General features: G+C 35.9%; 1 protein-coding gene across 1 annotated transcript in view; it reads left to right on the forward strand.

Moving 5' to 3' along the window:
- CCDC6 (coiled-coil domain containing 6) overlaps positions 1-19,408 on the forward strand; it is a 54,683-nt gene that overhangs the window by 20,645 nt on the left and 14,630 nt on the right. The window contains exons 2-6 of the mRNA XM_049810516.1: positions 197-346; positions 8,883-9,011; positions 14,079-14,182; positions 15,948-16,108; positions 18,674-18,830. Of these exons, the coding sequence (XP_049666473.1) occupies positions 197-346; positions 8,883-9,011; positions 14,079-14,182; positions 15,948-16,108; positions 18,674-18,830 (701 nt within the window). The remainder of the gene's footprint in view (positions 1-196; positions 347-8,882; positions 9,012-14,078; positions 14,183-15,947; positions 16,109-18,673; positions 18,831-19,408) is intronic.

The following is a 19,408-nucleotide window of genomic DNA, read 5'->3' on the forward strand; positions in this document are numbered from 1 at the left end:
AAAAGGAAGAAAAGTGCTACAATGTTAGTAAAGGTGATGGTAACAGCACTTAGAACAGCCTACTGTTCTCAAGGATGATGGGCAAGATTAAAAAAAAAAGAGGTGAGGGGCATTTAAAGGGGAATGGAATGGAATAATTGCAGTTTTTACTGTGCAGACTTACTCCCTTTCTTAAAACTGTGTCTTTATTTCACAGCAAGCAAGGGCAGAGCAGGAAGAGGAATTCATCAGTAATACTCTCTTTAAGAAGATTCAAGCTCTGCAGAAAGAAAAAGAAACACTTGCAGTAAACTATGAAAAGGAAGAGGAATTTCTCACTAATGAGCTCTCAAGAAAACTGATGCAGGTAATTGGTGCCTTTACTGAGGTTTCTCCCAGCAGCATCAGGACCAACTGGTGGCTGAACTTTTTTGTTAGTGTGACTGCAGTCAGAGGGATGTGGTCAGGTTGTAGCTGTTGTAAAGCTTGACACTTGATAAAAGTAAAATACAAGAATTGTAGTGAGTAAGTGTTTTTTAATACATTGCTTTAAAGTTTGCATCAGCAAACTGATAGCATTGAGAACCTAAAAGTTTGTATAGAGATGCAAAGAAATGGATATCACTTAAAGTAAATGATAACTGTCTTACAGAAGAGAGTTACAGATTAATTTAAAATGTTAGTGAAACAGATGCTTTTTGCTGGAGTATTTTATGTTTAACAGGAGTCCTGAAATATTAAATTTTATATACAAGAATGTGCAGCAATGCTTGAAGGAGACTTTATCTGTAAGTTTATCCATACTTTTAACAAAACATTTGCTTCTCTTGAATTAAAACACATCAGTCTGGTGCTAAAAGTAAAAAGCTGAAGATGCTGGGACAATTTATGGCAGAGGAACTCATTGTCATTACACAAGTTGCTAATTTTTGGAAAGTGGGTAAGTATTTGTTGGAAATGGTGTGCACTGTTCTGATAGACCTGCCTAAATACCTCCTTTTGGCCTCTGTAGGAGACAGGGTACTAAGGTGAATGTTTGGTGTGATCCACTATGGCTGTTTTCATGCCATTACTTATAACCTTTGTCATGAAAAACTAGTCCATTTTAAAGAACCTAATTTGTATGTTATAAGCATTTCTTATGTTCTGCAGCTGGAGACTTAAGGCATATTTAGCCCGGCAGTTAGGAAATACACTGTTTGGAAACAGCATTAGAGCTAATCCCATCTGATGCTTTTGTTACTGAAAACTGGGACTTCTATGACTTTGTCTGTTTGATGCCTATTATCTCACTGTAAGTTAAGTATCAAGATCAAATATCCTCAGTCTGGTATTAGTATTTACCCTTGCTATTCTTGAGGACTGACAAGAATGTTTCTGAATAAGATGTACATTTGCTTTCAAAGTCATACATTTTTATGAAAAATAGAGAAGCAGATGGCAGTAAAATAGGGGGTATTGAGCTTTCTTTACCAATTCAAGTAAGATGGAGATACCACTATAGAAAAAGCTTTCCACTAAAATCTCTTCCGGAAGAGGGAGAAACAGTATGTTGAATATTGTTGTTTAATTGAAAGGAGTATGTAGAAATCTGTTAATGAACCAGCTTACCTGGGAGTGTACTATATGTTATGTAGAGCAAAGTAAAACTTACTTTAAAAGTAAAAGCATGAATTACACTTGATTTGATTGAAGGTTTTTGAACTCATATAATGACCTTGCACATAAATTTGTACAACACCAAGTTCTGCAGCAACTAGATATCTGTATCTAGTAATTGCTTAAAATATGCGTAGCCTTCTTCCTAGAATTCAACTGAGATTGATATAAAGCTGTATCTTTAACAGTTCTTAAATTACTAATGTTATGCAAAATAGGTTCACACATTACAAAAGACAAATACAAGCTCCTTGTGAACCTAAAACTACAATTAATTTTTATTCTTTTCTGCTATGGACTTTCAGAAAGCATCCTTTGATTTTTGCCCCAAATTAAGGAAAAAGCTAATAATCTTCTGTTACTAAAACGGCCAAGGGGGTGCCTCATTGTAATGTATGAAATAATGCAAGGGCATTATTCTGTTTATCCATTGGAAACCCTTAAAGGGTGTAACTTCGTTCTGACTAGTGAGAGATAGATTCAGAGAAGCATGTATGTCTGAAACAGAATGCGGGCATAAAACTGGTGAAGTTATTCTCACCTTTTGTACAGCATCTGGAGAAAATCCTCAGTTTTGGATTCAACATCTTCCCATAAATGCTATCTAGCTTTCAGTAGGCATGCTACAAGTTTCTGCTGAAAGAAAGTAACTACATAGCCATAACTACAATAATATGGAGGTATAATTCTGACCACCATCTGCTTTTATTAAACAATATCTCAGCCTACAGCCTTACGCTTCATTTAGTGTGGCTTTCCTGTAAGCTTCATTTAGTGTTTGATAAACAAGGTCATGTAAACCAAAAGATTTTTAAAAGGTGACAATTCTTAAATACACTTGTGTAACAAATTGTTAGTCCTAAAACTGTGTCATTTCTGTCAGTATCATTAGGTAGCAGTTTTTGGAAATAAATTGTTTGTCTGCTATCTGAATATTAACCCAGCTTACTTGAAAAAGAGAACAACTGTCAACATCCTGTCGATGTTGGTAGTGGTTGTGCCTGTGAGGGGTGAGTGGCATGGAAGATCTTGCCTACAGGTTCACCTGTTAACTGCAGTGCACAGAGGAGATGATGATAAGGGATATATCAAAGTTCTAGTGCAAAGCATATTTTAAGCTGTGTTAGAGGAATCTGCCTGGTCAGCAGGTTTTATAGGCCACACATCTGGATGACTTTTCATACCTTTACAGTGGCTCAAGACTTGCAGAACAGGTGGAGGACTTGTTTGTTTGTTTTAAAGCAAACAGTTTAATACTAAAACTATTATTCTGTTCGTGTGTATGCTGAATGCAGATCTCATGTCATGGCTTGATTATGTCTTTGATGTGATAAACTTGCTGTGAAATGCAAAAAATATATAGTAAACACTAGTAACATGCTCAGCAGCTTATAAATTATACAAATGAAATGGTCTCTTCCCCTAAAGAGCTTACCTGTAGAATTATGGTAAAAGTATGTTTCCACAAAAAATAATTTTCTGTCTCTATAGTGATTATGGATTTAGTAAGTTGACATTAGAATACTCGTGAGTTGCAGGGAATTTTCTTAAGTAGCAAAGAACTGAAAGTAATATTGACATTGATTTTTGTTTTCTGAAAGCTTATCTGCTGTTTGGAAGTTTTGCTTCTTCAGTTATGAATCCTGGAAATTATACCTATGTAGACTGCCAGATGATAACTCTGAGAAGAGAAACTCCTGATACTACAAATAAACTCATTTTGTGGAAAAGAGGGCATTATTAGCACAGATCCACATGGTCAACTTAGTATTTATTACAGTATCTTTTCTAGTTTGGGATACTCTTCCCATTACACAGGTGTAGTTCTAAATTCTTGACTAATGTTTTTCAAATGCAGAAGGTTAAGATAATTACAGTTTACTTTTTTTAATTTCCTGAGATTTGGGAGTGCCAGTGCTTCCCATTACCTACTAGAATGTAGCAATTCTGTCTTTATTAGAGGGTGCAAGGCTGATGAGGCAGTTATAAGGCTAATAATGAATTGATAAATGCCCACTTCCATTTTTTTTTTTTTTCTCTGGAGAGAATTCTAGCTAAATCAGATGCAGACTTTGGATGATGACTTAACCAGAAATACAGTAGCTTCCAGTGGATGTGTGGGCAGTATTTGGTTGCTCCACTGTTCTTTGCTGTTTGGGGTTAAACTCTTAATCTCTGTATTTGCCAGGCAACATTGGTCTGACCTGGAACTAGACTTTCAAAATTCATGCTGTCAGACATTGTGCATCAAATGGCTTCCTGATTTTCATATGACTAAGGGAAAAAAAGAATGCATATAAATCTGTTTTGCCTAAGACTTTGCCTTTTGGAACAGAGGGAGGGATGTACTTCTGGTAAACTGCGTGATTTGTAGTCTCTTAATTTTTCAAGTATTTACTAGTCTGTGGCTGTGTCAAAATTACTGCTATATTATTCAGATGAAAGCCACCTAGCAGAGGGACTTTTTTCTTAGTGCCTGTGTGGTTTTTGCTTTGTCAAACCTTTGTTTGTCACAATTTTAGTGGCTTATGCATGTCATTCAGAGCAGCATCTGGAACGAGCTCCTAGAATGTTAAAACATTTTAAATGTGAAAGCTGTCTGCCAGAGCACGAGCTGCAGCGCTCCTCGCTAACAGCCTAACAAGAATTTCCCAGTTCAGCATGATGTGCATTACTATTATAAAATAGAAAGTTACATCAGGTTTTCAATATTGTAAGAAATTAATTTTGAAACATTTTACTATATGGCAGGCTGAGTCTAAATGTACACAGTAGCACATAAAAGAAGGTGTTTTCACTGGAATAATGCTGTCTTCCTGTTGACAGGCTTTCTGGTGCCATACCATTGCTTGATAATACCTGTTTATAACTGCATGGCATTACCTGTTACCACCTCTGTAAGCCCCCAAAATAAGTATATGCTTTTACTAGTTAAATTTCCTCTGTTTAGCATAATTTTTAATTTCCTAGGCTGAATGCTGTGGAGATGGAGCACATGCATCTCAACAGGGATTTTGGAGTAAACAGAAGCTTTTCATCACATACGTTCCTGATAAAGTTCTTATAAACCTTCTTTTCATGAAGGAATACATTCATTTTCCCATGTACTTACTGTAACTATATTTTTGTCTACCTGACTAAGTCTCTGGAAGCTTTGGAACAATATGTTTTGTGGAGTTCTCGATCCCTAGTCATTATAGAATGGTAGTAATATTTTGCAGAGTATCATTAGAAGTGTTTTGATGCGGGATCTGTTCTTGCAGCTGTGGATGTGGACTTGAGTTACTGTTTTGAAATTTAAAGTATTAAATCTTGAAATTTTATCATTTATGTAACAAGGCTGCTTGAAAGTAATTAATTTTTAATATTGTTTGAACTTACAAAGTCACTTATTCTTTAAATTGTGCAACAGTCATTTTCAAAATCAAATACAGATATTTTTTTTTTTCAATACCCTTATATTTTTGGAAGTGCAAATTGGTCCATATATCTATCCTTTAAAGTAAAATGTTACAACATACCAAGATAATAGCGTAATGTGTGGTCAGGCAGATTAAGTAATTGGGAGGCTCTACAAAACTGTTTCTCATGCAGGTCTGATTCTTGACAGTTCTTTCAAAAAATTGTAAGCCTGTAAACATAAGCTATTACCCTTCCTGCTCTCCAGAATACGATGTGTCAGCTCAAGGATGCAAATGTGATTGTATGGAATAAACAGAGTCAGCTCATCTATCATTTATTTGATGAACATCTGGACATAAAGAGGAGGCAAACTGCTGATACAAATCTGTTAATAACTAGGACTTTCAGGATGCAGCAAAGGAGGAATTGGACAACTTTTGATAGCTGGAGTACTAAAAATAGACTGTTCAGTGCAATATACAAGGTCATAGTCTGGGGGATAAATGAGGGTTGGGGTGTTTTTGAGAGAACTTCATCCATTAGCTCCATTATTTAATAAAAACACTTTCTGCTGTCCCAGAATAAGCCAGGACAGTAAGGAAGTAAGGTAAATGTGGTCCTGCATTGTATCAGGAAACTTACTTCTATAGAGAGAGAAGGATATTACTGTAGTTGTATAGGACTTAACCTGAACTAATGCATACACTCTTTCTGCTGCTAAGCTTTGTATTTGATAGGCCCATTCTCACTTTAAAGTATTAGCTGTGTCTCTTGCATCAAACCCATCTCTGATCTTATGTAGCTGAAAATCCCCCCAGTATCTCTCCTGCAGTTTTCATGTGCAATTCAAGGCCTATAAGACATTGTCATCAGGGTGACACGTTCTAACTCATTTTTTTCCCTTCTTTTCAGCTGGAAGCCATAGGTGTATCTGTAAACAGTTGTTACTATAATTGCATATAGTTAAAAACAGTTTGAAAATACTCTCTTACTTTACTAAGTAAAATAAACACTGTCCACCAGTGTTTTACCAGTGGATATTTTCTCATTGCTAGCAATTCTGGATTTCAGCTTTTGGGTTTCAGTATTAACTGGGTTGGGTTTGGTTTGGTTTGGTGATCAAAGCCAATAAAAGGGAAAATTATTTTACCCAATTATGAGTGGCAGACACCATTAATATGTATTTTGGGGTGTGTTATTAGTATTTTTCTCACACTTTGAATAATGAAGCTGAAGGGGTGAAGAGGAGTAGCACAAAAAAGTAGGTTCATCAGAATGTCCGAGAGGGCTTTCATATTATAATCCCTCTTAGCACTCAAGGGGAAAGTGTTTGTGGGTTTCTTTTTATTCCCAGTCACTTTGCTTTCTGGTATATTTATGTTAAAATCAGAATAGAAGATATTCCTGTAATAAATCTCTCCTGGCTTCACTTAGTAGCTTTCTGATCAGCTGGAATGGTGTTTTGGCTGCAGTATGTTCACACTCCCAAGGTAGGGGTTAGTAGATCCTACACAGCAGCTACAGATCTAACAAATAAGCCTCATCAGTTCCTGTGTGATGGAAATTCCAGCCAGTTTTAAAAGGAATGAGGCAAGATTGTGCTGTTGCAGCTCGATTTGTTTAAATAATGTGGTAGTTGCGTTTGCATGAAGCACACAAAAGCAAGAAACAGTATTTGTTGTTAAGTTGGCTTGAGGTTCCTTCATACAACTGTATGATTTGCCTGACTCACTGGACTGACTGCAAATGCTAGCAGTCCCCAACCACACACTTTCTGTGAGCAGCATCTGGCTTCAGGCTGAGTAAGAGATTCTGGCTATGTGCCTTTTCACACAGTTTAATTTGCTAACTAAATATAAGCTGATTACAGCAACTGGATTTGGTCTCAATTTTTAGTTAGGTGGGAAAAAAGCATCTAGCTTTTTTAGTAGAGCAGAATGGAGATTGATGAAAGTGCAGCAAGTACCTTGAGCTAGATGGTAATCTGCATGCTGTTTGCTCCTTGGGCTCTTTGGCTGTCTTCAGTCTTAAACTGTAGCTGGTGTGTAGGGGTGGGGAAGGAAAGGAGAGGGGCTTACAGAGCTATAAGACTAAATAATGTCCTTTTCATATTAAACCTGTTTTTCTCCAGCCAAGCTTAACTCCAATACTGAAGTAAGAAACTTCAAATTTTTTGTTATCAAACACCACAAACAATAGTTTGATTTAAAAGTGTGAATATAAATTTTTCTTTTAATGAAAATCTCACTTAGCAGCCCTGTGTGTTCTCACACAGGAAATGAAATGGCTTTATTTCCAACTAGACAGTTTAACAAAATTTCCTAACCATTTGATCAAGAGTTGCCATGATAGTCTCAGGGATTATCATGTTGGAGTCTAGGTGGCTTCCGCAAGTGCATGGGAATTTCCATGAGCGTGAGGTGTTTGGGAAAATATACTGTAATTTAGTAAGTGAAAGGAATAAATCTCACTTATTTTAAATTACTATTCTGGTGTTTATTTTAATATGTGAAAAATAAAATCTCGGCATTGATAAGCCCTGAAAACACAGTTAAATTGCAAAGTTCTCCCATATGTATGTTGCCAAGTAGTTACTGTCTGCCTAGTGCTCTCTCCACGCAAGGCTTTCCACTCTGAACTCTCTGCCAGGCAGCACTTCACAGACTTTTTTTCTCTAAATAGCAGTAAAAGGAACTGAATTAATGAACTAGCAATTTTAGTTTGTTTTAAAATCAAAGTCTATTTCTTCACTGCGGATATCCAGCAACCTCAACTTGTGTCCATGACTGTGAGGTGTGTCTCCATTTCCTCAGATTTTCCTCACACATTTAAACACTATGATCTTGCATATTGTTATGTGATAGTCAGAAGAATTGGCCTAGAAAATAAGCAAGTGGAAAAAAGTGCCTGCAATTTTCAGTGGATGGCCAGAGCACAGTCTAATTACACCATTGTCTTTTGGTGACATTTGCTTTTCCCCAAGTCAAATTCACGTGTTTGTACCGTGGTGCCAGTCACACTGTTTTATTCACAGGAAGACTTGGATCCCTGTCTCAGAGGGATTCCATTGTGATTTTTACTTCAATGTTAAAAGTGACTCTACTCCAAGACATAATTTATGTTAAAATGTGGGGGGTTTTTTATTTCCATCTGCTTGAGAGCTTTGCGAGTAAAGATTTTTTTCATTGGAAATATTAACTGAAAAATTTCCCTTGAGTGTTAAGAAAATTTGTAACATTGATTTGAAATAATCAGTGGTTTTGTATCGTCAAAATCTTTTGATAGCATAGGAATAGAAATTAGATTTGGGTTGGGGGTTTTTTGTTTCTTTTGTGTTGGATGTGGGGGGTTTTTGTTGTTTGTTTGTTTTCCCTACTATCTTGTTGCAGAGCAATTTCAGCAGTATGACTTCAGTTGCGATTTTAAGCTTTCAGCTGCCTGGGAGAAGGAAGTGCTAAGACCTGCATTTTATGCTTTGGGTGCTCTTGAGATGATGCATTTAGATTAAAATTAATGCTTTTGTGAACATTATGATAGATTTTTTTACTTTTGAAATATCTATAATTATTTTACATACTATATATTATGTATCTATGTTGATTGGACTTTATTAAATATTTGGAAATGTAGTTTATTTCCATCTGCTTTGTAAATGGAACACAGTTTAAAATGTTGCTTTTTGAAGGGCTGTTGTGTGGGTTGTGCATTTTGAAGTCTTCTGAGAAGAACTATCATTAGAGAATTTAATGTGTTAAGAATAAACATGTGTATATAAATGGTGCATAAAGTTTTATACTTTCATCTATGTGTTTAAAATACTTCCATGTCTCCTAAATTTTCAGCTGCAGCATGAGAAAGCTGAACTGGAGCAGCATTTAGAGCAGGAACAGGAATTTCAAGTGAACAAACTGATGAAGAAGATTAAAAAACTGGAAAATGATACAATTTCGAAGCAGCTCACGCTGGAGCAGGTAACTCCTTACTTTGAGAATTATGTGACTGTAAAACAAGGGATTCTGAAAAAAAACCCCAAACTTGTTTTGTATTGGATTTGACTTAATTTTTTTAAGTATGTAAGAAACTGGGCAATGTCAAAAATATAGAAGAGTCAGTTTGACTTTCAAAGCAATAAATCATTAACATAATTTATTATGAGAAACTTCAATTTATTTTTTTTTCATGGCCATTATAACTTTTAGTAGCCTTACTACAGTCCTTCATGCCTGCTGGACAGCTGTGAGTTTTGCAAACGCAACTGTTTTGTAAGTAATGCTGCTTGCTGCTGTTCATCAGCTTCTGCTCTCATGCTACTAGTGAGAAAGACTGTCACTTCTGATAGTGGTTAAGCACAACAGTAAATGATATGTATGTGGTCTAGTTGTGCTCTAGGTCACCTTTTTGTGGCAGCTTGGATAGCACAGGACTCAAACTGTGAGATGTCAGCTGCGTGTATACTTTAAAAGATTGAACTACATCCAACTCCCTTTCTCCCTAGACAGTTATGAAGATTGTAGAGATAAAACACCGCTTGTTTTAGTCATGTTTCCACTGGAAGTTTAGACATTGGGACTGCTCTTATGTCTAATTTTAGGCATGTGCATCAAAGCATCTCAGTGGCGTTAGTAGGAGTCCTTTTGTCTTAAAAGGCAAACTGATGAAACATAGAGGTTTGTTAAAGAATTTCAATTTTTCTGGTTTGTGGAAGTCCAATAATTTGGGTGGTGTAAATATAGTAGATTATTTGTGTGAATTTCTTTGCTATTCTCATCAGATGTGGAACTGTTTTGTTGCTGGTAATCTGAATTTCTGCCAGTTTTGTATGACTTCTATTTCTGTTGACATTGTGGATAAATTAATTAATAGGTGTCTTAATGATGAATGGGTTTTCTTGATTCTTATGCTAACATTCTGTATGGAGAGATCTATGGAACAAATTGAAAAATAGAAAGGTAGGAAGATGTAGTTGCCAGCAAATCCTTAATCGGCATGGAAATTAATATGAGATTGACATAACTCTCTGAGCCACAAGGTGGTGGTGGCGGCCACTTAATCAAAATGCAAAGGAAGCTTACACAATAAACTGGTTTAGTCTTTGAAATGTTAATGTGAGTCACAGCTAAAATCTTAATGGTATTTATTTTCGTATTATTTTTCTGGGCAGAGTTGTGAAATCATAAAATTTGAAACTCGTTGCTACATTTGAATATCGATGATAGATTATCCAAAAAGCATGGATGGACAAAGGCCTTGCTCTCAAATATCTGACCTTGAAAACTTAATTTGTTTATGAACATGTTAAATTTAGCTGTCAGCCTTACTTACAAATGCCATGCGTATTTATATGTAATGCAATGTACACCTTTGTTTTCTCTTACAGTAAGGTATAGTAAATCTCAAGTTGCTTTGAATTTCAGCATGCTTTCTTTTCTTACACAAATTTTTTTAAAAAAAAGCTTATTGTGTTAATTAACCAGCTGAAGCAACAACCTTTGGGGCATGTGCTGTACCTAGCAAGAAGCAACTAAAAGGTGTGAGCAGAGCAATGTTGCCTTTATTGTACACATAGGGAATTAAGGAAAAGAGATTGCCACAATACTTCAACATAACCTTTGGGAGACCTGTTAAACAGAGCTTGGAAAGAGTACTTCAGCAGTGCTTTGAACATAATCCAGGGCTGCATTACTAGATCACTTTAATCAGTGAGCAGATAGTTACAACATATGTTCACTAAACTATTATTTTTAAAATACAGAGCATGAATTATCTATGCTTTCTGCCCTTCCTCCTTTGCTTTCTCTCATCTGAGCTGCTTATGCCACAGGTGATTGATCAGTAGGTAGCCAGTTTGTAGCAGAGATGGATCATAGTGTTCAAATGTGACCTGACTTAATTTTCTTAAGTCAGCTTAAAGTGGCAGAACATTCTTCTCTGAAGGCTAATGGTGAAGAAATTTGCAACATGTGACTATTTCATTAACTGAATGTCTCAGTTAAAATGAGCAATAATGTTCTGTGTTACAGTTCAGTGGTTTGATAGGAAATAAATAGCTGTCAGTTTTGTCCTACAGAGGCCAAGTTTGTGTAGGCTTGCTGTTACTCTTTTTAATTGCTTTTCCATTTCATGCAGTACAGTGAGAAACTAGAATTGATGCAGTTAGGAGATGAGAAATAAGAGCTAAACTGCTACTAATAATCTTCTGTGCCTGCTTCTTTGAAAGGGGAAGAACATGAAATGTGTAAAATCTTCTGGAAAGATATCCTGGAGAGCAGCAAAGAATTAAAGCGACAAAGCAGGAGGGGCAGATGAGAAGCAGAGAAGTGAAATTTGGGACAGTGGGCTTAGGCAGAGATCTTATTCAGCTTTCATTGATTTGGAAGATCTCCATTTTGGGAGGGAACAGTTGTGCTTGCTAGTAAACTGGCAAGAAGACTGAGGAAGCAGTAATCCCGGAATACACACACAATGGATATTTTAGCTGCATTTGAAGTGAAGTAAGTGTATGCGTGCAATAGAGAGAGAGATGATAAGAAACACAAGTGGATGGTGCGGAAGGTTAAAAGGGATTTTTCTCTTCCTGTGAAGGGAAGATTAAGGTCCAAAAAAGCAAGGAATATTTCCTTGTTTCCCTGTTGTGGTGGTAAAAATGAAATGGTGTTTGATTGGAATGTAACTTTGAACCCATATAGAATGACACTTGTATTGACCCAGCTGCTGGTTTGGTCTCGAGATGATACAATCCCATCCTGCTTATATTCAGAATATTATCACGTTCCTAACAAATTCACTGACTAGAGTTAAACTACATTTCAAAGTGCACCTGAAACTACCTAGTACAAAACAAATATTCCTATTCTCTGAATTCACAGCTCTGGTCAGGATGCTGCAGTTGCTTCTCCTGTAGGTTGAGTTCAAGGTGTTTATCCTCAAAGCTTTAATATCCTGACATTGGAAGGATATGGGACATCACTCGAGATCAGGAAAGAAGATACTAATTTCCAGTGTGTTTTCATATTGCTGGAAATGTGGAGTTTTAGATCTTTGTTTTACAATCTGGTTTCTTTGGTGTTTCATCATAGCATTTGTATATTGTTGCTGATGATTTGACTTTGCCATTGTGCATGCTTACCTACATGCAGATTTCTAATTAATGGACTCTGCTGCCTTGGTGATGGTTGCTATAATACTAAATGTAATCTTAGATTTTTCACATCCAAGGTTATAAATAATTTACTCTATCTTTCAATTCCAGTGTGCTCTTCTTCCTAGCATTAAATGGAATAGACTTATTTTCACCAGTATGTTTTTATGGGTTTGGTGCTAGATCAATAATATAGTTGTAAAAAACCCACATCAGAGCAGGTGAGTCTAATCCATGCTGCACTGAAGTGACACAAAAGCCATTGTTGCAGAAGTAGTGATCTGCAGTCAAAACTTTTTCATCGTGTGTTTATATAGATGGCTATGCAATATAGTGAAGATCTGCATGTTGGTACTGTAGAAGCAAGGTGTGCAGATTCCCAGAATGTCTTGTGTACTTTCTTCCCTCTGAATGCTGTCAGCTCCAAGCATTGGCCAAACTGGCTAACGAGCAGTGCCCTCAAGCAAAGTGGCCTGAATCTCCCAGGGCTGAGACCTTTGCCTTCATACCACTCCAGCTTCTGCTGGTGTGGGGGATGAAGTGTTGGTCAGGATCCAAATTCTCATCCCTTGTGTGAAGCTGAAGCATGTTGCTCCTGACTTCTCTTTTCTTGAAGTGTAAGTTCCCTCAACTGTTAGTGTACATCTGGAAACTCAGAAATGGAAAGATTTACTAAACAGTGTTTCTTTTTCTAATTATGTTCCCTATTACTCATGAATATATGTCTATTTTTACTTACAGTAACTAATTCCTCTAAGCTTTAAAGAAGAAAGTTGTGCATTCATTAAACTTGCACTGTTACCTGAAGTGCGTAAGTTAAATTTTGTTTGGGTATCTCAATATTAATTTAATGGTTAGCACAGAGCCCTTACAGATTTAAATGCTGTAATAGCACTTGACCCAGTGATGCAGCGTGAGGAAATAACTTAATCTGTTTTCAGTCCTTCCATTTTGTAATGTGGGATTATTTGTCCATCAGGAAAGTGGTGAGTGTTAACTAAGGCTTGGCTGGGAAAAATAGTTCCATGCTATTTTCCACCTGTAAAGGTGTTGGATCTGTTCCCATATGTTTCATTATTGCTAACTTCTGGAGTTCACCTGCTAGTGTTACTGAATAAGATCAGCTGTGCCTCTTGGTACTCTAGTGTATTCTTATTAATATTTGCATTGTATTTGTACATTGTAAAATACTAATAATAGATTTCTTCATGTGTGGTTCTATGTTATATCTGCTTTTATTACCTTATAGTAGAATCTAGAATGTTTGTTCGCACAGTAAGTGAATGGGAATAATGTCAAGTTAAGCACTTTTATAAAGCCTTTGCTAACATAGAAGTACATTTGTTTCTGCTAGTAGGGGTTGATACAGTAACACTTAAGGCAATTCACACAATTTTTTTCTTTACTATTTTTGTTGTGTCACGCCTTTATCTGACACAAGGCAAACATGGCTTCTCTTCTATTTCTGGCTTACTTAACTGTGATTCTTCCACTAAAAAAAGTCTTAAATTTTTTCAAAAGAATAAATGTTGATGTTGTGGGCAGTAAATTCAGTTTGAACTTCAGAGACACATGGAATAGGAGATGTTCTTGAATAGGCTTGTCAAGTCATCAGTGACTGAGTGTCCAGGTTTCAAGCTCTTCCTTATTGGCCAGAGACAGCAAGTTCTGTGAGAAAAATTTCTGTTAAGGAGATGACAACTGTGCAACTCCTGAATCTCTTGATTTTTCACTGGCTCTGTGACCAGTGTGTTGTGCCTGATTTCTGTCTCTTCACCTTCTCCTTGCTGTTGTAGAGCATCATGTAAAATGGTGTTGTTATAGCAACAATCTTTCCTAATGACAGGTCCTTGCAAAAAATATGTTTCCATCATTTGCATTGATTGTTTTTCCTCTCCAGCTAAGACGTGAGAAGATTGACCTTGAAAATACTTTGGAACAAGAACAAGAAGCGCTAGTGAATCGTCTCTGGAAGAGGATGGATAAGCTTGAAGCAGAAAAACGGTTTGTCTTGTTGCAGTGTGTTTGTTACTGTGTGAGAGACACCATTTAATATATAATGTTCTGAATTAAATATGTTCATCTCTGTCCCATAAGAGTTGTTTAATCTATGAAAACCTGGAAGTTAAAGCAGTTGTAAAGCTCCTTGTTTATATGATGTCACATCCTTGATTGCTTAGAGTAGATGAAACTAAATAGTATAAGAAATGACCTGGGGAAGCTCGAAGGAATTTGCTGAATTTTTTTAACTGCTGGTAGACTCTTTTTAAAGCTTCTGGTTTGGGGTCAGCTCTATATTCTTGGCCCAGAGGAAATAATATGGTATTTTAGTCTATTTGTTATATGAAAAGCTCTTGTTTGTTCCCTGTCTGTTTGAAGACTTCAGCTTTTTCTCAGTGGTGTGCACTCATGTCATTGGGAGTTCCCGCTGCTTCTTCAATAGAGGTTAAGACAGTGAGACTTTATATTCCTGGGAAAGCTAAGATTAAAAATATGTATTAAAGCAACCCTCTCTTTAATGCCATATCATAAGAACTCTGGTTTTGGGTGGGAGTAGGGGAGAAGAGACGATTAATACCTTATTTTCTTCTACATGTTTAAGGACAGTTACATTAGTGTGACTGTGAATCTTAACTGGGGCCTCGGAAAACACCTGAGCCTAGGTGAACTGCAGGTCTTGCAGTTTTAATTTACAGACCCCTTCTGTGTGGAAGGTGCTCTGAAGAGCTACATGTGATACTCAACAGTGGTAAATCCATAGCGGAATGGGCCTTTGGTAGGACTTTTGTGCATCTTAGATTTAAAGCCTTCTTTAAGCCAAAACATTTCTGGTTTAATTTATCTCAGACTGTGTGCCTTCTTACGAGGAGCTATATATTGTGGAGTCAGATCATGCTTTAGTACCACTTTGTATGGTACATGTGAATACTAGGCCATGCAAAGAATTGTGCTTGTATAGTGCTGTCCCTGCCCTTCAGGGCAGAGTTGGATCTGGCCAGTCAACATATTTATAGTGAAGAACAGTTTCATGCTTTCAGGCTGAAAAACACTTCATATGTTAACTCTAAAAATCATCATTTGGAACACTTAATATCTACCATATGCTTATTTCATTATAAGATAAGTTCATTACTCCTGAATTTACAGTCAGTTATTTGAGGTATTTGAAACCTTGACTATATGGAATACCTTTCTGTTTGGAGATTTAAAAAGAAAATAAACAAAAAAAGCCCCCCAAGACTATTTGGCTATGCTTCAGAAAATGTCTGTGAAGTTTTGTCTTTTGATAATGGTGAAGAGCAGAAACATTGCCAAAACAGAAGAACATTGTGTTTCACCATATATTTACTTTACTCATCTTTTTATCTTGCATATGTATTCTTCCTCTAAGAACATAAATGTAAAAACTCATGGGAGATTAAATGAATTTGCTTAGAAATGATTTTATGGAACAAATAGCGTTTGAGTATAAAACTGAGGTAACTATATATAGTCCAGAATTTATTTTTTCTGAACTGTATGCAGAAATCTTTGGGAGTTTCAGTGTCTGAGTATTTTAGAAAATCTGTCTGTGCTTGGACAATAAATTTTACCTTTTTTATTTTGTGTTAAGGAAGCATTATCAATCCTCCCAAAATTCTGTACACAAAACCAGTAGTTACACTAAATCTGTATACTTGTCAGAATCCTTGCAGTGGTTTCCTGGGAGATTTAAGGGGTTTTCTTTTCATTAGAATTGAAGGTAAAGTTTGAACTGTTTTTCGTACAGAATTTTGCAGGAGAAATTAGACCAGCCAGTATCTGCTCCACCGTCACCCAGAGACATATCAATGGAGATAGATTCTCCAGAAAATATGATGAGACATATCAGATTTTTAAAGAATGAAGTGGAGAGGTTAAAGAAACAACTGAGGGCTGCACAGTTACAGCGTGAGTAAACAACTTGTTTTAAATCTTTTTAGGTTTGTGTAATTTAAGATTTTTGTATATACTTTCATGAGTTTGAATTAAAGGTAGAAGTGGAAAAAAATAGGGCAGGTTTGGATTAAAACGTTTTTATAATTGTTGTATTATTGCTCGTTGATGTTTTTATACTGCAGTTTGGTGGTTTTAGCTTTACTAGAAGGGTATCTGGAAGAATCAACAAATATTTCTTCAATATTTGGGGCCAGAATAAATGTTTCTATCTTTTTTTCTTTTTTTTTCAGAGACCTAGCAGTATTTCAACATATAGATTTTTCAAAACATACTTATGGCCTACTTAGTAAGAGTCTTGTTATAAATTAAGAATTGCTCAAAAGAATTAGCAGCTAGCAAAATAAAATTCAGTTGTATATAAGAATTTCCCTTGTTAATGATTGTAGCTACCTTTAAATAATTGTAGCTGTGTTAGACTAATTGTTCAGGCAGCTATTTGACTTCACAATATAGCAGAACAAGTAATCTTATTTTGTTCTTACCTATGTAAGATCGCTTGGAAGGTAGACAGAATAAATAGTTGTGTAGAAAGAAGTTCTTGTGTTTCTGTTGTGAAAACTGTCGTGGACCCTTGACCAGAAGTGGAAAGCCTGCTTTTTGCCCTGCCTTTCAACAGAAGAGGCTACGGCTCTGAGCACATCGTCTCAGCTGGCAGGAAGGTTGCTTGCATTTTCCTGTGATATTTGCGATGCCAATCCTTCATTCCTTCATGCTAAATGTAAAATTTCTATCAGAGTTTCATGATTTTTGCCTAATTCCTAGTCAGTAGCATTATATTTCAATTGATAGGTAAGTAGACACTTAATCATACAGATGGAAGAATTTGGGCGAGTGGGAAACAGGCCATGTTCTCCCCTTCTAGTGTGCTGGTCTTGACAAGCTAACTGGAATGCTTCAACCCCTGTTTAGAGAAGTAGCTTGCCAGAGGCAGAGGCCTTCCTTAAAGACAGAGATGATGGGAGGGTGCTCTTTTGCAGAGGTTTTGTGCACACTTTGTGGTATTAATAATTTGTGTCAGTTAAAAGAAGATAAGGCCTGCTAATCTTTGTACTTGCCAATTCTGCACGGCAGTCTTCACTTACTGAACTTCAGAACAAGAGCAAGACCTTAGATTTAAAGTACTCTTTGTACAAATCTGGCCTACTTAATTTCATTTAAAGTATTCTTCATTATTTTTAAGTGGTTTCTTTTTGAATTATTGTGATTTAGGGTAAAAATTCGGAAGCATTTAAAGTAAAATTCTCATTGAAAATAAGACCTAGGATTAAAAGTACTCTTCCTTTTGTGAAAAGATTAAACAGAGCTGCAATATGAATAGCAATACTGACAGAAATGGTGGATGTGCTAGCCTGCAAGCAGATGAAACTGAAATCGAGTTTTCAGTTTGGTGTTTGCAATATGTGGTCATTTAAGAACCTCTAGTATTATTCATAAATGCTTGATAAAATCTGCTTCCTAAATTCTGATATAGGTATTACATTTTGTATTCCTGAAGCACTTGCTTCTAGTCTAGGAACTGTTTTGGTGTAACAATAGTTTTAAATAAGTGATACTGTTATACTGAGAAGTGATATTTCCACAGAAGAGAGATAAATTACATATTGTTGATAGTTTGGGAACAGTCTTCTAAAACAGGAATGTTCTTTTGATTGAAGGATGCTGCACAAAGAAGTGATCACAAAGCATGATGAATTGTAAAATTTTTTTTAATATCAAGGAATTAACTGTAAACTTGATCAAACATTAGAAAACCTCACAAAATACATTGTGTGTTGTAAGTCTTCATCGTGTGTTCCATTATTTAAATAACCTGTCAAAATGCTTCATAGCTTTCCATAAGTTGATTTTATCACTTTAAATAGCCTGTGATGCCAGACCATTTAAGTGATGTTTGCTGAATTTGTTTTGAATTGCAAACTCAAACTGCCCTTTGATGTAATGGTAAAGCATTTGTTGACTTTTAATATCAGTATGTGTTCTGCTGGCAAGTCTCTATGATAAAATGTGTAATTGAAAGAATACTATGGAATACATATATGGTAGCAATTTAATACAAGTTTGGGGTTTCAGAACTTGTTTTGTCCTTCTTCCTTCAAAATGGAAATACACATTTAAAATAATTTCTTCTGTGTGTTGCAGTAAAATCTTTGTAAGCGTGGAATAACATTATTTTAGTGGAGCAGGAGCCATTGTATTTCTTCTTTATGGTTTTGCTTTTATTATTTTCTTCATTACTTTTTCCTTTCTTTTCAAATTCATTTAATTAAATACTTTAAAACTTTTTTACTTTTTTACCTTTTATTTCCAAAATAGCTGTCAACGAGTAATTTATTTTAGTAGCTACTGTTTGGAATTAGTCTTTGAACTGATAACTTAGACATGAGAATATTGAGTGATCCATCCTGAGCATTTTCTGCACCCTCATTCTTGAAGCACCTGAGTGAAATTAGGCACAACATATTTGCCTGTCTGTGAGATTGAATTTTAATAAAATTTTTAAAAAATTCTGAATTTCAGATTCAGAGAAGATGGCACAATATTTAGAAGAGGAGCGACATATGAGAGAAGAAAACTTGAGACTTCAAAGAAAATTACAGAGGGAAATGGAACGTAGGGAAGCACTCTGCAGGCAACTGTCAGAAAGTGAATCCAGCTTGGAAATGGACGATGAAAGGTTTGTATTTTCTAGCCATCCAGATAAGCTGGCATTGAGTTTAGTAATCAATACTCGTATTTCTTTTTGGATATTAGAATAAGTATAGAAATAACCTGTATATGGGTTTCATACACGTATAAAATTTTAGCATAGTCCAGGAATATCTTCAGTAGAATTGTATAAAACTTGTGTAGAAATCACATTATTTTTAACAGTGAGAAACAAAATAGTTGTATCTGAAGATTGCTTAGGGTTTTGATAACGTATATTGAAATAAATATAGCTGTGGAGTTGAGATTTGGGATAATTCGATCATAGTACCTTTGTTTTGTCCCTAATTTGGTAGATTCAGGATAATTCGATCATAGTACCTTTGTTTTGCCCCTAATTTGGTAACGGCAAGGAATTCTGTGGGGTAGGAACAACGTCCTTACTTGGGGATAATTTGTCCTTTGCAGAAAGTAAAATGTGTTTAGCCAAATACAAAGGGATACTGTGTAAAGCCACAGAGAGAACTTTTGGGTTGTTCTTGATGGCCAAACCATAACATCCTTGATTTTTTTTATTTTTTATTTTTTTCTCTACTGCAAGCTGCA

The sequence above is a fragment of the Accipiter gentilis genome, chromosome 9 (genome assembly GCF_929443795.1).
Source record: "Accipiter gentilis chromosome 9, bAccGen1.1, whole genome shotgun sequence".
In the NCBI taxonomy this organism is placed as follows: Eukaryota; Metazoa; Chordata; class Aves; order Accipitriformes; family Accipitridae; genus Astur; species Astur gentilis.